Raw genomic sequence first — 19806 nt, 5'->3', positions numbered from 1 at the left:
TACTTATATTAATCAGGAATTAAGTCTGATAAACTGGATTGTGTGAATGTATGCATGAGATGTGTTTTTATTTTCCTAAAATACTCTCTCACTGACCCCCACTCCCATAGGAATTCAGAGCTTCTGAACTGCTTCGAAGTGGACTGGACAGATCTAAGTACCTTTTGGTGAAGGAAGCCAAAATCATTGCTATGACTTGTACTCATGCTGCTTTAAAACGACATGATTTAGTCAAGCTGGGTTTCAAGGTAGGAACTTATATTTTAGTTCCTCAGTTCATCATAGCTGTTATGTCTTTCTTTTCTCTCCTTTCCCTTGCTTTTCTTTAAAAAATTTTTTTTCTAATTTAAATTTTCCTTTCCTTTTCTTTCCTTTACCGAGGCCATTTCCCTTGAAGGTTGGCTTACCTGTTACTGATGTTCACACCTACAGTTACTTAAAAATGTCTCTTCTGACAAATAAGGGATGGTAACTTCTGATGTTTATATGATTAGCAACCTCTAAATCTGATTTTTCTAAGTCTACTTATCAGTAATATGTCCATTAAGTAACATTATAATTAAATGATTGTCTCACCAAATTCTAATATTTGCTAGGGTAATTGATTTGTATTCACTATATTAAAAAAACCTCCAAATAGACCTAAAAGCTGTAAAACTAACATTTGACACACGTATTCACCTATAGACATTTATATGCTTACACTGTTCATGTTTTATTTATTTATTTATTTTTTTTTTCTGTTCATGTTTTAAAGATACATCCGCTCCCACTTATTTGTTCCATTCAGTAGATGGAAAGCCTTCCATATAAGAATATGGAATACTCTTATTTAGATGGTAGAATGAGATGTTAAAATGATTTCATCATATGATAAAGACAGGAGAACTAATGGGTACCATAGCCTGATAGCCTATGACTTGTTTAAAGTGGAATGTAATAAGAAAGCAGTAAATTTGAATTTGCTTTATAACTTTGCTAGTGATATTGGCCTAAATGCAAATCATTTAACTTCTCTGCAGTTGGCTTATCCATTGTTTAAAATAGGCTTTGTAAAAAATAAATAAATAAATAAATAAATAAATAAATAGGCTTTGTGTGCTGGTTTGAATTCAAAGTTAGTAAAGCATTTGTTGTTAATGAAAGTGACTGACAATTTTTAAATGTTGTGAGCTCACTGGAGGTAAGTGCTAAATAAGTTCAAGGTGATAGAGTAGTTGCTATCTTAGATGGAAGGTTCCTCAGTTGCAAGGTAGCACAAGCACAATGATTTATTAAAAGGTACTGTGAACTTATGTTAGTGGTGTGAACCTACCCTTTTGCAAATTATCAGTGAGAACTTTTCGCCTAAATATTTTGTTCTTGGGCTGACATATAAAATATGCTTTGTATTTGATATTAAATCATATCAGTTTAATAAGGGAAATTATGCAACAGTATTTTATGATTTCAAATCATATCAGTTAAATAACAAGGGAAATATGCAACTTTTCACATGCATATTCTAAAAACATTACTTGTAGCTTATCAAATTTTCATTAATCACTTATATGGTAAGCATCTACATATATAGTTAGCATGAGAGCTGACAGTATTCCTTAGATCTTTTGGTATTTTTAATTTTCAAATTTTATTTTTATCAAACTTCCTCTGCATCTGATTTAAGCATTTAAAAACCTGGTAAAGCTACTTAGAACATTAAGAAAGGGCAGTCCCCTACTTCCTGATGAACCAGTCTTTCAATTCTTTTAGTATTTTTTGTGTTCTTTTTATCTATATCAATAAAGAATATTAAATTTGCATTTTAGGGGCACCTGGGTGTCTCAGTAGGGTAAGCATCTGCCTCTGGCTTGGGTCATGATCCCAGGGTCCTGGGATAGAGCCCAGTATGAGGCTCCCTGTGCAGTAGGAACCTGCTTCTCCCCCTCCTGTCCTCCCCACCCCCCCACCTGTGCTTTCTCTCTGTCAAATAAATAAATAAAATCCTTATAGATAAATAGACCTTGTCTTTTGACCCAGTGCCATCCCCAAGGAAACACGCATGCACAGTCATGTTCTCTTTTCCTTCTTTAATAGGCCCAATATAGTTATGTCATAATTTTGCTTTGTGATTAAAATTGCCTTTTAAAAAAGCAGAATCTGTAGATACATTTTTTTGTAAGTTAAATTGCATTAGATTTTCAGAGTTATTTTTCAGAAAGTAGGCTCTTTAAACCATCTTGAGCTACTTTCACTCTGTTTTGCCTGTCATGTCTATTATCCTGAGAGTCCACACAGGGACTTGTGAGAAAATGTAGATCTTAGAACAACAACAACAACAACAACAACAACAACAACTCCTCCTCCTCCTCCTCCTCCTCCTCCTCCTCCTCCTCCTCCTAAACTCCCATAGGGAGGACCTAACTAATCCTTGTAATAGGGAAATTCAACATCAGATAGAGCTAGAGAAGACATCTATCCACATGTCTTTAGGTATTTTCAATAAGGAACAGTACAGAATTGAGCCTTAACTTTCATCATTGGATGTCCAATGGAAATTCATCTCAGCTACTTGTCTTGGACAGGTAGATACAAGCACAGTTTGGTAAAAATGAGTAACACAGAAATGACAGTATATGTAAACAATTCATTTAAAAACAGAGTTCATAGGGTACCCTATTGGCAGGGTGGCTGAAACTGAAAAAACATAATCATAATAAAATAAAAGTTAATTAAGCTTTAAGATTAAATATGCTCTTACCTTCCACCTCCCCAAGAAGCAAAATAAGAGGAGAGAACTTTAAAAACACAAAACAAAGAAATAATTTGTACTTAGTAAGATTCTCAAAGATATTTTACCAATAAGACAAGGAAGAGGCTGTCAACTAAGTAACAATCTGAATTAGAAGTGGAAGGGAAAGAAAACATGTTGAGAATAGATCTAGAAGGTAATTGAGCAGATGGAAGAGAAGTAATCATCAAAGAAAGAATGAAATTTCCTGATGTTGGAGAAAGACTTGATTTTTCATTATTTTATAAGTGTGCAGTGCATGACATTACTGGAAACTGGGCTAGTGGAAGGATGCAGGCATCAAACAAGTAAATAAACAGAATTACAAATTGTGATATGCTGAGAGATAAAGGAACAGGGTTCTGTGAAATCAGTTTTAACTTGAGAGGTCAGAGAAGACATGGATAAAGTGGGTTTTAAGCTCATAAAGAGCTCGTAAGCTCTTTAAGAATGAGAAAGAGCCAAGCAGACAAAAAATGAAGAGAGTAGTATTGCAGAGAGCCTAAGGCCAGAATGGTTTTTGCCATTTCTAAGAAAATGAAATAGGTCAATGTGGATGAAGCTTAATTACTAAGGAGAGAGGTGGCATTTAAGGTAAGAGAGGAATGACAGTGACCAAATTTAATATAGGCCTGTATTAATACATCTCTTCCAGGTCATATTCCAGGATCTTTTCCCCAAGACAATTGGAAACTAGTGAAGGGTTTGAAACCAGTAGGTGACATGATCCTGATCTGACACCTGTTGTATCAGTGGTTTAGGGGGAGGCAAGCCAGGAAGGGGAGGGGCTAATAGAACGTGGCTTAGATTTTAGTGGTAGTGGTAGTAGAAATGGAGAGAGAGTTTTGAAGATAAAATTGCATGCTTTGATGACAAATTGAATGCCAGGAGTAAAACAGATATTAACAGAGGTAGATTGTCAAGTGCTGGGTAGGATTTGTAAAGGAAAAAAAATACCCCAAAATACTACCTAGGGTAAGAGTACCAATGGAAATCACCTCATATATAATCATAAATTGATTCTTGTTTACATAGAACTGAATGAACTGAGTTAAAAAACAATTTGGTAAGCAATGCAAGAAATGATATGAAGGATATCTCAAGGTTGAATTGTATATTTAGGGTGCTTCCCTGAGGTTACATATTTGAACTAGAAAAACGGGCATTATGATAAATAAGTTCATGAACTTTCTGTTTGAATAATTTGTATGATACTATTTTCATCTGAAATTATTTGGAGTTTTTTTGGACAGCTATAGTGAAAGTTGTTTGGCTTTCAAGCTGTCTTTTTGAAAAGCTTTCCTTTTTCTCCGTTTTTCAGTATGACAACATTTTAATGGAAGAAGCTGCACAGATTCTGGAGATAGAAACTTTTATACCTCTTCTTCTACAGGTAAGAAACAGATCTGAGGCCAAGAAAGTAGAGTTTGAAGAATTCTGGGGGACAGTGTCAAAGAGCTACACAGTTTTGGGGGGCTAATTGCCAGACTTACATATTCTCTTTAACTTCATTATGTTTGCTATTCTATTTTAAGCCTGTAAACTTCCTTTAATCTATTCACTGGTTATTTAGTAGTTTGTTGTTTCCGGGAGTACTATTTAAAAATTCATGGTTTATCTAAGTTTCGAAAAGACTTAGTAATTTTAATCAAGAAAATTACATTGTTATACAGTCTGGAGGGTAGATGAGCAATTTTTTTTTCATTTCTTTTGTTAGAGTTGTTTCTAGAATTGTTTTTGATGTTGTTCACTGAGTACATTGGTTTTATTTTATGCCTAAATTTTTCTGAGCTAAATGGTGATGTTTAAGAATGTTTCTTATTGTACTATAGTCTTTACTATGGAAGAATTAAAAACAAAATGTGGAATTCCCAATTTAAGAATAGAGACTGCTTCAACTTCTAGATAAATTGGATCTAACAGTTGTTTTATAAGCAAAGTTGCTTGGGATTCGGAATGTGTTTTATCACGGTGTGTTTAAAAGGAACCAGGAGTTGTGCAAAGTAGGAAATCACAGTAGTAGTGTGGGAGATTCAAAAACATAATGTTTACTATTTGGGGGGTTTTCATACTGGCTCTTGGCATAATTGTAATACAAAGTATATTCTTGGACATCTGTTCATTTCCTTGCTTGGGCCTCTTTTTCTTTCTATGCACCCCTTACCTAATTCTGATCTGAGTCTCCCAGACCCCCTTGGCTTGCCCTGCCTGTTAAAGTGGGGTAATTGCATGCTTGCCTTCCCATTCCCTCCACCCTACCTCACCATCAGTCAACCTGTTTGTGGTTCACAAGTCATTCTATAAATTTTCCAGGTTTGTCTCTGTGGAACCTAGTGAAGAAGAAGTAGTAAGCTAATAAAGCCGCTTGTTTAAATAGCAGGACTCTTGAGTGATGTATTGGAGACTAACAAGGCAATATATTACAGAGTATTTTGACATCTCCTTACTTTTCATTTCTAGAATCCTCAAGATGGTTTTAGCCGACTGAAACGCTGGATTATGATTGGTGATCATCACCAGTTACCTCCAGTCATTAAGAATATGGCCTTTCAGAAGTATTCAAACATGGAGCAATCTCTCTTCACTCGCTTTGTCCGGGTTGGAGTCCCTACTGTGGACCTTGATGCTCAAGGGAGAGCCAGAGCAAGGTAAAGGAGCTATACGTACACCCTATTTAAGGACCCCAGTTCTGTGATCCAATTATTTGATAGCATATTCAGTAGAGACTCTAGAATTTCCTGCTATCTAGGACCTTGCCATCTATTGAATCTGAAAATGCCTTTATTGCCTTCTGCATGGGGTGTGAACTGACCAAATTATTTCCTGTGTACTTCCTTCACTGAGATTAATTCATGAGACTTGTAAACTGAAGCTTCTTTTCACTGTCCCTTCCCCTTTTTTCATGCCCTCAGAAGATACACAGCTAATACCATTTTGAAATCTAAAGCAAAAGGTGGTTAAAAGGAAAACACACCAGTTCTTACAGATATTAAGTGTAGGCCCTATCCTATAATTACCTCAAAGTATTCCTCAATCTATAGATTCTTCCCTGATTTTTTTTTTTTTTTTTAAAGAGTAAAGATAGCATTTACCTCAGAGAATACAATAGAGCTTTATTTCTGTATCATTAAGTCTTCTGACCTTTGGTTACTTGAAGCAGGGAGGCTAAATTGAAAAAGCATTATTGCTAAAAAGATGAGTGCAGAATGGTTAACATGAAAATTAAAAGAGCACAGCTCCTTAGGAACTCCCTTATGTATATTAAAAGGAGATTTTACATCACTAAATATTTCCTGTTGTGGGGGGGATTTGTCTTTGGAAAGCTTGTGTAACCTCTACAACTGGCGATACAAGAATCTGGGAAACTTACCACACGTACAGCTCTTGCCAGAGTTTAGTACAGCAAATGCTGGCTTGCTTTATGACTTCCAGCTCATCAATGTTGAAGATTTTCAAGGAGTGGGAGAGTCTGAACCTAATCCTTATTTTTATCAGGTAAGAAAATCTGTAAAACTTTTAAGTATGTTTGCATTTACCTAGCAGAATTACTACTTAAGTCAGGATACTGAACCATTTGGCTAGCCATTGAAAAAAGCAAAATTAGGTTCTCATCTCTCTCTCTCAAACACACACACACACACACACACACACTCTCTCTCTCACACACACACAAACACACAAAAATTTCTGTTTCAGATAGATTCAAGATACATACATCAAAGAAACTAACCACCCTAGAAAGAAGAAAACATTGATTTAATATATAACACGTGTTTGTCATATATATAAAATATGTATTATATAATATTAAGATGATAAAGATCTTGAGCTCATTACCAAAAGCAGGAATCATGAAGAAAAATACTGATTGGAGATCAAAATTTATTTTCAAGATTTAACTAACAGTGGGTTGAATTCCAAATATATATACAGAACTCCTATAAATCACTTTTTAAAATAACACCCCAACAAAAAAATTCAATAAGGATAAGAATATGCAGTTCACAAAAAAAGAGATTTATGGCAAGTATAAGTCACTGGACTGGATTTACAGCTCTGATAATAGTGTGAAGTAGGTTTTGGGACATTTTCATGCAATGCTTGAAGAAAAGCAATGTGGTGGACAAATTGTCAGTATATATTGGGACGCCTGGGTGGCTCAGTGGTTGAGCATCTGCCTTCTCAGGGCATAATCCCAGGATCTGGGATCAAGTTCAACATCAGGCCCCCTGTGAGGGGCCTGTTTCTGCTTCTGCCGATTTCTCTGCCTCTCTCCCTGTGTGTCTCCCTGTGTGTCTTAAATAAATAAATAAATAAATAAATAAATAAATAAATAAATAAATAAATAAATAAATAAATCCTTTTAAAAAAATTGTCAGTATATATTAAAAAGCAGTGTTTTTACTCTGAAGAATTTATCCTAAAAAATACAGACATATTTGCAAAGACATGTTGCAATGCTAACATGTCCATCAGATCTTTTTCTTTTACTACATATTATTTTAGAAATGAAAACAACTGAAATATCTATCAGGAATTAATTACATCATTACCTATTCCATATAATGAATAGGCATTAAATATGATAACATTATAACTTTGTTTACTGGCAAGAAAAATGTTTATGCTATATTAAATGAAAAAAATTAGGTTGGAAAATATATGGTATAGTACTCTTTTTAAAAATGTATTCATTTAGGGGGATCCCTGGGTGGCTCAGTGGTTTGGCGCCTGCCTTCGGCCCACGTGTAATTCTGGAGCCCCGGGATCGAGTCCCACATTGGGCTCCCTGCATGGAGCCTGCTTCTCCCTCTGCCTGTGTCTCTGCCTCTCTCTCTGTCTCTCTCTCTCTGTGTGTGTCTTTCATGAATGAATAAAATCTTTTAAAAAAAAAAATGTATTCATTTATTTGAGAGGAAGTGCAGACCAGAGGGAGAGGGGTAGTATCTCAAGCAGACTCCCTGCTGAGCATGGAGCCTGACATAGGGCTAGATCCCACAACCCCGAGGTCATGACCCAAGCTGAAATCAAGAGTCAGGGCATCCCTGGGTGGCTCAGTGGTTTAATGCCTGCCTTTGGCTCAGGGCATTATCCTGGGGTCCCGGGATCAAGTCCCACGTGGGGCTCCCTGAATGGAGCCTGCTTCTCCCTCTGCCTGTGTCTCTGCCTGTGTGTGTGTGTGTGTGTGTGTGTGTGTCTCATGAATAAATAAATAAAATCTTTAAAAAAAAAAAAAGAAATCAAGAATCTGATGCTTAACCAACTGAGCCACCCAGGTGCCCCATCTGACTTTATTTTTAAAGAGGAACAGCAAAACATAGAAGTATATACAGATAGTCTATACAAAAAGATCCAGCAACATGTACACCAAAAGATTTTTTGGTGTTTTTTTTTTTAATCTGTACTAGGGATGATGCTTAGATAAAGGTAGTTTGCTATATCAGTACAGACAGTGGGAAGATTTACCAGACATGTAGCTGCTTTTCCCTCCTATCTTCCAAAAAACTAGAAAAGTTTAATGAAAGAGTTAACTTACACCATGAAAGTATAACCAAAAACCAGAATATGAGTGATTTTTCTGAAGGTCTTCTAGGATTTTTCTTTTGCCTTTAGATGAAATCCAGTTTCTTATCTTCCTTTTTTGATTTTCATGTTATGTTTTGTTCTTGTTTTACTTCCTTCTCTCATCTAATGCTTTTAATTTAGTCTCTACTGAACTGGAAGAGCAGCCTTATGTACGCTTCCTCACATGCAGATTCAGCTAAGCTTAAATGTAAGCCAGACTGACCAATTTGAGGCCACATCCTCTTCCCACTTAAGGTGGTCTAGTAGAAGTGAGGACCATAAGGAGAGAACAAACACAAAACAGAAGAAAAATACTATTAAGTGTGAGGAAAAAGAAAAAGAAAAAAAACACTGCCCCAAAATTGAGAGTCCACTTACAGTACTGCTAGATGCTAGTAGACTAGATTTTCTGCTGGCTTCTTAGATGGTTACCTCGCTGCTTTGTATTCATATTCCTTTCGTACCTACAGCTGCAGTACACCATATCAGAATATTATTGATCTATATCATGACTTGTAGTCCCAGAAATAGCCTAAGTTGGTGACTTTTATTTTATGATTATTCCATATATTGCTAATATATTACAGATATCAAAGAGAAGTAATTATCATATACTCTTTTTATCAGTGTTAGCCTAGGATAGGATTATTCCTTAGTTGTTTTTTTTTAAGATTTATTTATTCATGAGAGACACAGAGAGAGAGAGCAAGAGAGGCAGAGACATAGGCAGAGGGAGAAGCAGGCTCCATGCAAGGAGCCTGACATGGAACTCGATACTGGGACTTCAGGATCATGCCCTGGGCCAAAGGCAGGCGCTAAACTGCTGAGCCACAGCCACCCAGGGATCCCTATTCCTTAGTTTTATGGAAGGTGTTCACTTGTCCAAGTTGACTTCACTTCTTGAGATGTGATAAATGAATTGTGCCAGTTAACCATTCTTCCTGCAAAATTGAAACAAGAGGAAATAATTGCATAATCTGATGATGTTTACATTACAGAATCTTGGAGAAGCAGAATATGTAGTGGCACTTTTTATGTACATGTGTTTACTTGGTTACCCTGCTGATAAGATCAGTATTCTAACAACATATAACGGGCAAAAGCATCTTATTCGTGACATCATCAATAGACGATGTGGAAGCAATCCGTTGATTGGAAGACCAAATAAGGTAATTTTGTGAATATGATATGTTCTTTTATTTATCATGTTGGCAAGATGGGAATATTTGTATTTACTACAAGTTATTTATATTTTTCTGCTCTCTCCTTTTAATACATGAGAAAATGAAATAATAGGAACTATAAATAATTCTCTAGCATTCCCTTCTGACAGTGTTATTGGTTTGCTGTGAACTTTATCACAACTACAACATTGAAGATTTTTATTGAAGGTAATCAGAAATAAATGATCCTAAAAATATTTGTTGGTAAAATGGAGGATAATGGAATTACATTATTTGTGTACCGTTATAGTAGAAATAGGAATTTCTACTATAGCATTTTTTATTTTGTTGTTTTGCAAAGGTATAATACTGCATTTTAATGTGTATGTATGTATGTGAGAGAGTGTTTTTTTTTCTTCTTGAGAATAAGGGAAGATTGTAAAGTACCTTCAGACCTAAAGATTGTTTTATACTCTTTTTGTGTATGTGTAGTAGGAAGTAATACCAAATAAACATGAAGATGTTTGATTATATCAATAAAGGTTGAAAGGTTAGAATAACATATATTACTTATGATGAGATTAAGACTTTGGTTGTAAACATGGCTATATAAAAGCTCTTTCACTTTTTCTTGGAAATCATTGAAGAGTAACAGGAAAATGGGAGGGGAAGACAAATGACATTTTTAGCGAGATGATACAAATCAAGTGACTAAGATCAGGAAGAAAATATGGGAAGAAGAGAATTTGGGGGACCAGTCTTGAAAGGACCAGCAAAACACTTCTGAAGGTGAATGACACACACTGAAGCATAAGAGCCACATTCCTATTACTGAACAATGGATATGGATGGGAATTGCGGTGAGCAGAAACCTTTGTAGGCCCAGACTGGTTCAAAAAAGCCTATAGGAAAGCCAAAAAACAGACTTGTCTCTGTAGTAGCAGAAGAATAGAGAACCTTCTGTTGTGAAAACCATCTGATCTTTAGGAAACCATCCAGCCCAACCCGACTTAACCTCTTGCTCATAGCTAATCAAAGAAACCCACTTATTCAGTGATGAAATAGAAAAAGGAACCTAGCATGAGCTCAATTTATATAGGGAAGAAGAAGGGCATCAAAACATACTGACAAGACATTTGCTTCAGAAAACATTGGTCTGGAACAGATGAAAACTTTGAATACACATTGGCTGTGAATTTTAAAATGCTTAAGTAACCATTTCTGGGGGGGGTAGGCTACAAAGCAGAGAAATTTAATAACTCGGGAAGAGATGAAATATGAGCTGGAAGAAAATAAAAACACAGAAATGGAGACAAAGTTGAAAGGAGTACAAGGACACACTCCATGTGGAAAGTGAAAATGAGAAATTAGTAACTTTGAAATAAAGAAAACCTGGAAATAGAAGAGCCTCGGTATCTGAATCCTCTTATTTAGAATAGAAAAACTTAAAAGGAAAGTTATTCTTTCTCATTATAAGAAGACAAGAGTGAAACGGCTCCAGGGCTGGGTTAGTGACGACTCCATGATGTCAACAAAGACCTAGGTTCATTTTTATCCATGATGTCAACAAAGACCAAGGTTCATTTCATCCTTCTGTTCTGCCATTTTGAGTGTGTGAGCCCAGTTCTCAGACACACTCTCTCCATGGTCAGGTTGGCAACAGAAATTTCCAGGGATTACATCCACGCATAAGAGCAGAAGAATTAAACCCAAAATATAAGAACCCCTGCAACAGTCATTGTTAAATAAGGATAGCCTAAAATAAAATCGGCAAATGAATAGACAGTCCACACGAGAAAACATAGGAATGGCCAGTAAGCACATGCAAAGTGCTTACCATTGTTTTTCTTCAGGGAAATACACATTAAAACTACAATGAGGTACACTGCACACCAAATAGATTGGCTAAAATTGACAAGATTGACCGTATACCAGTTGTTGGCAAGAATGTGGATCAACTGAAACTTTAAATCTGGAACAATGCTGGTGAATGTGTAGAGTGGTACAGCATCTTTGGAAAACAGTTTGACAGTTTCTCATGAAGTTAAATATACACTAATCATATAGCTCAGCAGTTTCAATCCTGGATATTCATTCAAGAGCATCGAAACATCCACAAAAACACATGAATTGTAGCTTTATTTAAGATAGTCCCAAACCAAATTCAAACTGCTACAGCCACTGTAGAAAACAGTATGGAGGTTCCTCAGAAAGTTAAAAATTAGCTCTACCCTATGATCCAGCAATTGCACTACTGGGTATTTACCCGAAGAATACAAAAACACTAATTCAAAGGGATACATGCACCCCTATGTTTATAGCAGCATAATTTACAATAGCCAACATAGGGAAGCAGCCCACGTGTCCATTGACTGATGAATGGATAAAGATGATGTGTGTGTGCACACATACAACAGAATATTATTTTTAAATATCATTTAAAAAAATGAAATCTTGCCATTTGCAACACGAATGGAGCTAGAAAGTATAATGCTAAGCAAAATAAGTGAGAGAAATACTATATGATTTCAATGATGTGAAATTTAAAAAACAAAAACAAATGAGCAAAGGGGGGGTAAGACAAATTAAGAAACAATTGTAGAGAACAAACTGATGGGGAGGAGGATGGCAGGTTGGGTAAAATAGGTGATGGGGATTAAGGAATATACTTGCCATGATGAGCACCAGGTGATATATAGAATTGTTGAATCATTATATTGTGAAACTAATATAACACTGTATGTTAACTATACTGGAATCAAAATTTAAAACAAAACAAAAACCCCAAACCAGAAACAACCCAAATGGCATGAACAGGTAAATGGGTAAGCAAATGTGGTATATCTGTTCATAGGAATACTATTCAACAGTAAAAAGGTATGAACTTCTCATGGACACAGCACATGAATGAATCTCAAAAACATGCCAAGTGAAAGAAGCTAAACAAAAAAAAAATGTGATTCCATTTTTATGGAATTTTACAGAGGCAAAAAGTAATCTATAGTGACAGAAAGTAGATCATTGTTTGCTCAGAGCTTAGGAGTACTTTTAACTACAAAGGGGCCGGAGGTGATGGAAAACTTCATCGTGGTACTTATCTAGGAGCATATATTGTCAAAATTGATCAAAGTAAACACTTAAAGTGAGTGGATTTTATTATATGTAAATTACACTTCTGAGAAGTTGATTAAAAATAAATGTTTTGTAAAATTCTTAAAACTATGGACCATGAATTATAGGTTATACAGGTAAACATAAACTTTTTTTGTTGAATTAGTGAAAAGGAGATAAATGCCTGAGTGCCCATATTAGACTGAGACCTGCGTGAATTTTCCTAGTTGTACAGAGTTTCAAACTGAGCAAAAGTACTATGAAGATTACTTGGGTTGTTTTTGTTTTTGTCAGAAGGATGTTGTTCATGAGAACTAAGAATATGCTAGATAGTAAGTGAGTATACTAAGTTTTGCTGCTGGACATCAAACCTGGGATACCAGGTTATAAGATTAACAGGTCCCTGCATCCATGGAGTCGGGCAGTCTAGTAGGGGAAGACTGTTAATTCTACAGATAGTAATTTTGTTGTCAGCAGACATTAAGACCAGTGCTATGAGTGTAAATAACATAGGGACACAGCCTAATCTGGTTACTAAAGTTTATTTCATAGAATTCATTAATAACTGGTTTTCTCAACTCCCCAAGTATATATGATCATGTTTCTTTTGGGATTGATTATTTTAATAAGATTTTTATTTCTTGCATATTATTTAAAAGATCTCTCTAGAATCTTGTTATTGTGCTTTGGAAAATATACCATATTTCCCATTTTTTCTTCCTAGGTGACAACTGTTGACAGATTTCAGGGTCAACAGAATGATTATATTCTTCTTTCTCTGGTACGAACCAGGGCAGTGGGCCATCTGAGGTACATAAGGGAGATCTTTTATCTTACTGAACTTTATTATCTGCTTTAAGTTTAAAGCATAATTAATTGTTTGGGCAGCCTTTGGTTTGGAGGCTTTTTGTTGGAATGTAACAGTATCAGATTCTTTGTACAGTTAACTATTGTCATTGCCTCTGATTTTTTTGAGTCTTAAATATTTTAGTACATTTACTTTCTAGTCTTCAGTAACACCCAGAGATAGCATTTTATTATAAAATCTTAATATATCATATATATATATAATGTCAGAAATTAAAAGAGATAAGGTGGTAAAGAGTCTTCAAAGTACATTTTTCATTGCACAGGATTTCTGACCTTTTTCTCACTTTTTTCTCAGTCTTTCAGCTTCATTGTTAGAGGATAAAGGAACCATTTGTTCTCCCAGGATTAAGAATTGTCAAAAATAACAATAATCTATTTTTATCATTTATTGTGATGTATTTATGCGTCAGAGATTTATGAGAAAAATATCTTCTTACTACAAAGCAGCCATTTAGATTTATATAAATCTTTATCTCATATGACTTACTAACAAAACTATAATGAGAGTTCATTTTATTATTTTACTTGGTGGATATAAAGAGAAAAGTCTCCAAGCTCTCATAATGTTGTCATTAAGTCAAAATCTATTTGGAGCTTAGCCCAGTGATCAGGCTCCATTAGACCGATAACTTTTATGTAAGAGTAAACAAAAATGTAATGTCTCAAAAAATTGTTTGAAAACTATTGCATTCTAAAATAGTTTTTTGTTTTTTGTTTTTTGTTTTTTTTTTTTTTTTTTGCTTATTTATCAAACATGTATTTGGAGAGTCAGTTTTCTAAAAAAAAACAGTTCTTTTTCTGCATTGAGATTTATAGCTGCTGTCTGAATGGGGCATCATTATGATTTACATAGTTAAAATCTCTCCAAAACTCACAGTATAAATATGTGAATACTGTGTCATTCCCTCCCCATCTTTTTTCTTATGGTGACATGCTTTTGTCTTTTTCACATTCTTATGACTTGACTTCTTGTTCCATAATTCTCATGTAGCTACTTAGACCTTGTAGTCAGTGCACTGGTCATAATAACCCCCCCCTCAGAAACAAAAACATCAACATAAAGGTTAGTGATAAAGCAATAACTTTACTTGGCTTAACTAGTCACTTGATTTTGATTAACCTAATGTTTATTCTGTTTTTAAAGCTTAACTTTTATTAAGCTTAACTTTTTATTACTATAGCTTTACTGGGAATATTTAGTAGAATAAGTAAAAAAAAGAAAAAAAGCTACATACATATGTTATTAATCTTGAACTATCCTAATTAATTTTGTTTATTTCTAAAAGGGATGTCCGTCGCTTAGTGGTGGCCATGTCTAGAGCCAGACTTGGATTGTATATCTTTGCAAGAGTATCCCTCTTCCAAAACTGTTTTGAACTAACTCCAGCTTTCAGCCAGCTTACTGCCCGTCCACTTCATTTGCATATAATTCCAACAGAACCTTTCCCAACCAGTAGAAAGGTAAGACTCTCCATTGTGTAGAGCAGCACTGTTCTTTAGATGACCCAGTAGCTAGGAACAGCATCACATGGATCATCCAGTCACTGGTTTAGAGTGTTCCTGACACTGTAGAACTGAACTAGATTTTCTGTGCAAAATAATAATTACATGCTAACATTTATTGAGTACTCACTATGTATTAAGCAGTTAGTTCTTCCCATACATTATCTCTTTTCATCTCACTTAATCTTCCTGTTCAGTAGGTTTTCATATCAACCCCATTTTATGTATGAGGAAACAGGATGAGCAAAGTCAATTAGTTTGGTCATGTATCTCATAGGTAAAGAATCCAAGATTTGAAAACCCAGGCAGTGTGACCCCAGAATCCACATAAAGCACTGTACTGTACTGTACTGTACTACCTTTGTTCAGCTTTTTTTTTTTTTTTTTAAGATTTTATTTATTTATTCATGAGAGACACAGGCAGAGGGAGAAGCAGGCTCCATGCCGGGAGCCCGATGCGGGGCTCAGTCCCGGGACTCCAGGATCACACCCTGAGCCAAAGGCAGGCGCCAAACCGCTGAGCCACCCAGGGATCCCCCTTTGTTCAGCTTTTTAAGGAGATTTTAACCCATTACATGGTAACAGTAATAAATGGTTTAGCTCTTGGAGAACTCTTAAGAAAGCTACATTTTGTAGAATGTAGGAAGGGATAGCACATAGACTTAACAAAGGACATACTCAGTGTTCCTCCTCCTCATCCCTGCTACCTTTCCCACCCCCACCCCAACAGGTGACCAGTCCCTTTAGTTTCTCCTTCATTCTTCCCACAGTTCTTTTGCATAAAGAAGCAAATACCTGTTTATTTTCTTAGATTTTCTTTCTTTCATAAAGATTAGCATACTAACTAATCTTGAGGTTGTGACTTTTGGGCTTTGCATTTTTCACTTACTGCAATGTCTGAGGGGTCCATTTGGATTTTAAATAAATGTTCACAGTATACTTCTTCCCCCCCCAAAAAAAAAAAAAATTAAATTCTGTGTTATAGTAAGGCTGAGTACATTTTTTTAAAACTGCATTCATTCATTCATTCATTCATTCATTTGAAATGATGCTATGGAGGAATAGAAGGATAAGGGTGGAATGATTTGATGGGATGGGGCCATACGAAGCCTTTAGTGTCAGCCTCTGCAGTCTGGACAGGATCTGAGGCACAGTCTTATGCAAAGGCTGCAGGGACACAGTTGGAGGCACATAGAGGAGATTGGTCAGTGCCAATGAAGAGAAGGCTTGAAAACCAGTGCTTTACCCAACACCACGGATTCAGGCCCTGGGGGTGCTGAGGGCTAAGAGCACCTGCCCATCTTCTGCTCAAGAGACCAGTGCCGGAGGTGGAGAGGACTGCACAGCTAGCGCTACATCTCAGAAGAGGCAGCTCCCAATGGAACCACCAGACAATAAGCAAACAAATAAAAATCATAAAACAAAAACAAAACCTTCCATGTTGTAAACTCCATATTATTACATAGTTGTAACAGAATGACGGTCTTTGCACACAGGTGTGACCATTGCAGAAAGTGACCATTATCCAAAGAACACCTGCCTACATGTAATACTGCCATCCTGCTTAATTCTTAGAAGTACTATTTAATACACTTATTTCTGAAATTAGGTGCGCTAATTTGTTACTTTATGGTAAAAATCATTTTCTTGATAGAAATTTTTTACCTTTATGGTTTTCTGAACTACTTCTATAGTAAGAGGCTTTATAAATATTATATAATTGACTGTAAATAGGAAAGTTGTTCATCTTTACTCTAGGATGGCTTAGGAAGAAGTGCAAAATTTTTATTGTCTCTATTTGCTTTACCACTTTACCTGCACTAGTAGAGCAGTGTTTCTTAGATGGTTGTCGGAAACTACTACATCAGCATCTCCTCATTCTGTATCAGACCTACTGAATCTCAGTCTCTGGGAGCTGGAGCCAACACACCTCCACCATTTAAGTCTTCTCAGATAGTTCTGATACATACCACAAAGTTTGGACTTTTAATATTTGACCATATACTTTATTAGTTAAAAAAAAAAATCTTTTGAATTTTGACCCTTCTAATAGTCTGTATATTAAGTAATAGTAATGTTAGCTTAATTTTAGAAAACCATAAATAGGAAAAAATTTTAATATTTTCTTTCTGAATAAACTTGAAATTGCCTTTGGAGCAAACAAGGTATTAGAGACCATACTTTAGGCCATGTTGATTTTTCTCTGTATTCAAATGATCATTTATCTCTTATTCTTCTATGTGAGTTCCTAGACCCAAACTCCTATTTTACTTGCCAGCCTGAAATTGTATTAAAGGATAATAACTCTTAGTTCTCTTCTAGTCTCTACATTTTGCTAAATTTAAATTCAATCTCTCTTTATGAAGTCGTTATTTAGCTCTCACACTTACATCTTAACATCCTGGTACTATTCAGATGTCCTCCAAACCCTAGTACTGCTTATACATAAGATGGAGACATGGGCTTCTGGAATGTTTGTTTTTAGCATATCAACTTCTCACTGTACTTAATTTTCTTTTTGCCTTCTAGAATGGAGAACGACCATCTCATGAAGTACAGATAATAAAGAACATGCCCCAGATGGCAAACTTTGTGTACAACATGTACATGCATTTGATACAGACCACACACCATTATCATCAGGTGAGTTTTCTCAAAATTCACTCTTATTTTTCTTGTTGTAGAAAGAATCATCTCCTTTGCAGACTATACCTTTAAAGTATATAATTCAATATGTTCTGATATATACAGAACATACTGAATTATATGTATATGTATATATACAGATATATATGTATATATATCTAGCATACTATATATGTATATATGAATATATATCTATATGTACACATATATCTGTGTGTGTGTGTGTGTATATATGTATATATATACACACACACTGATATATACTGTAGTGATGGTTTCACCGAAACCGTCACTACAGTCAAGATAATAAACAATCATTATCCCCAAAAGTTTCCTCATGCCCCTTGGTAACCCTTTTCATCCTTCACCAATCCTGTTCCCACCTTTCCAGGCAACCAAGGATCTTACCATCAATCTGTAATCCTTTCCTTTTATTGCCAAATAGTATCCCATTATATGGACCTACCACGATGGACATTTGGGTTCTTTCCAACTTTGGCAATCACAAGTAAAGTTGCTGTGAACATTCTTGTACCTCTCTTTGTATTTTCTTTTGGGCAAATCCCTAGGAGTAGAATGGCTGAATAATAAAGTAATATGTGTTCAACTTTTTAAGAAATTGCCCATCCCTTTTGCCAGTTAGTTGGCACCATATTCCCAGCAGCAGTATACAAGAGCTGTAGTTGATATACATCCTCACCCACACTTGTGATGTAAAGCTGCTCCAGGGTTCTTTTTTTTTTTTTTTTTTAAGATATATTACTTATTTATTCATGAGAGACACAGAGAGAGGCAGAGACACAGGCAGAGGGAGAAGCAGGCTCCTTCAGGAACCCAATGCGGAACTTGATCCCGGATCCTGGGATCACGACCTGAGCCTAATGTAGCCGCCCAACCACTGAGCCACCCAAGCATCCCTGCTCCAGGGTTCTATTGGTTGGGGACAGAAGCTTCAGGCCCTGCTGCTCCTCTCTGCCATGGTTGTGTCTGAAGGCATGGTTCCTCACCACCCCTCAGAGGGCTCTTGATTGAAGTTGGCCCTTGAGTTGTAACAGTCAGTCCTAATCAGCCACTGTTTTTGCAGAAGTGTTAAAGCAAATTTCTTGGCTAAAAAAAACTGATAGATTTTCATATTATTTTCTTCCCTGAAGATCTAATATGTTACTTGATCTTTGGAGTCAGCAAGATCTAGGCCATTGTCATCAGAGTTATGTTTGTAATATAAAATGGTAAGTGGTGTTTTAGAGAACTCTAGATCGAACAGTATCTATTAGGAAGATAATATTCATGAGCATAGCTTTATAAGCCGGTGTTTTTTTCATTTGAGTTCACACTGATTTTTTCTTTATTTTTATTAGACTTTATTACAGCTGCCACCTGCTATGGTAGAAGAAGGTGAGGAAGTTCAAAGTCAGGAAACAGAGTTGGAAACAGAAGAAGAGGCCAATCCTGCTCAAGCTGATCTATCCAGTCTGACAGATGCCACCTCCAGTCAAGAATCCTCAGCATCTCAGACTGAAAGCACCCCCAATCAGACAGGAGCTAGTTCCAGTCCAGAAGCCATCCCTACTACATCTGATATCACTGCTACTGTGGCAGGACCTGTAACTGTACCAGCAGAGGCTAATGCCTCTCAAGCTGTCACACCTGCCCCAGAGGAGACCAAGTAGCCAAACTGTGGCCTTTCTTAGGGAGGACATTTCATTTGTAAAGTCTAATAAGTAAAGCTACTTTTTGTATTTTATATTTGCTTCTGCTCTTTTAAGGGTACTAGTTAATGTTCATTCCTTATTTTTGGTAACTGATCTTTGTGTTTGTCTTCTTGGATATATTTAAAAGAAAATTATGTGTGAACAACTTGTTTCATTTGTTCAGTCAGAAGGGCAAATAGCCATTCATTTGATATTTTTATAATTAAATGCTGTAATCATACCTACATTACAAGAGTTTTCTGTAGAATACACAAGACATATTTGCCATTTTCAGTGAAACTTTCTGAGGAAAAGGACAAAATTAACCATAAACGCCCTGAAGTAAGTGTTCAAATTGGGAAGAAGTGGTTTCTTCTATTACAGTATCAGATATTCAAGTTGTGTTTCCTTTTTTCCTTTGGCTGCCATAGATAGATACAGACCTCTCCAGTTAGTCGAAGAGACTACATGTATTTCCTTCCCCAAA

General features: G+C 35.8%; 1 protein-coding gene across 2 annotated transcripts in view; it reads left to right on the top strand.

The window, feature by feature from the left end:
• The window catches only part of AQR (aquarius intron-binding spliceosomal factor), a 99497-nt gene extending 79937 nt beyond the window's left edge, over positions 1-19560 (top strand). For both annotated transcript variants that reach the window (XM_077880497.1, XM_077880498.1), the window contains 9 exons: positions 111-248; positions 4092-4163; positions 5231-5418; positions 6094-6265; positions 9334-9504; positions 13334-13419; positions 14766-14940; positions 17512-17625; positions 18987-19560. In XM_077880497.1, the coding sequence (XP_077736623.1) occupies positions 111-248; positions 4092-4163; positions 5231-5418; positions 6094-6265; positions 9334-9504; positions 13334-13419; positions 14766-14940; positions 17512-17625; positions 18987-19298 (1428 nt within the window). In that variant the 3' untranslated portion in view covers positions 19299-19560. The remainder of the gene's footprint in view (positions 1-110; positions 249-4091; positions 4164-5230; positions 5419-6093; positions 6266-9333; positions 9505-13333; positions 13420-14765; positions 14941-17511; positions 17626-18986) is intronic.
• Positions 19561-19806: the final 246 nt, after the last annotated feature.

Source organism: Canis aureus, chromosome 32 (genome assembly GCF_053574225.1).
Source record: "Canis aureus isolate CA01 chromosome 32, VMU_Caureus_v.1.0, whole genome shotgun sequence".
In the NCBI taxonomy this organism is placed as follows: Eukaryota; Metazoa; Chordata; class Mammalia; order Carnivora; family Canidae; genus Canis; species Canis aureus.
The sequence above is the reverse complement of the archived record's forward strand: the minus strand, read 5'-3'. Positions and strand labels throughout refer to the sequence as shown.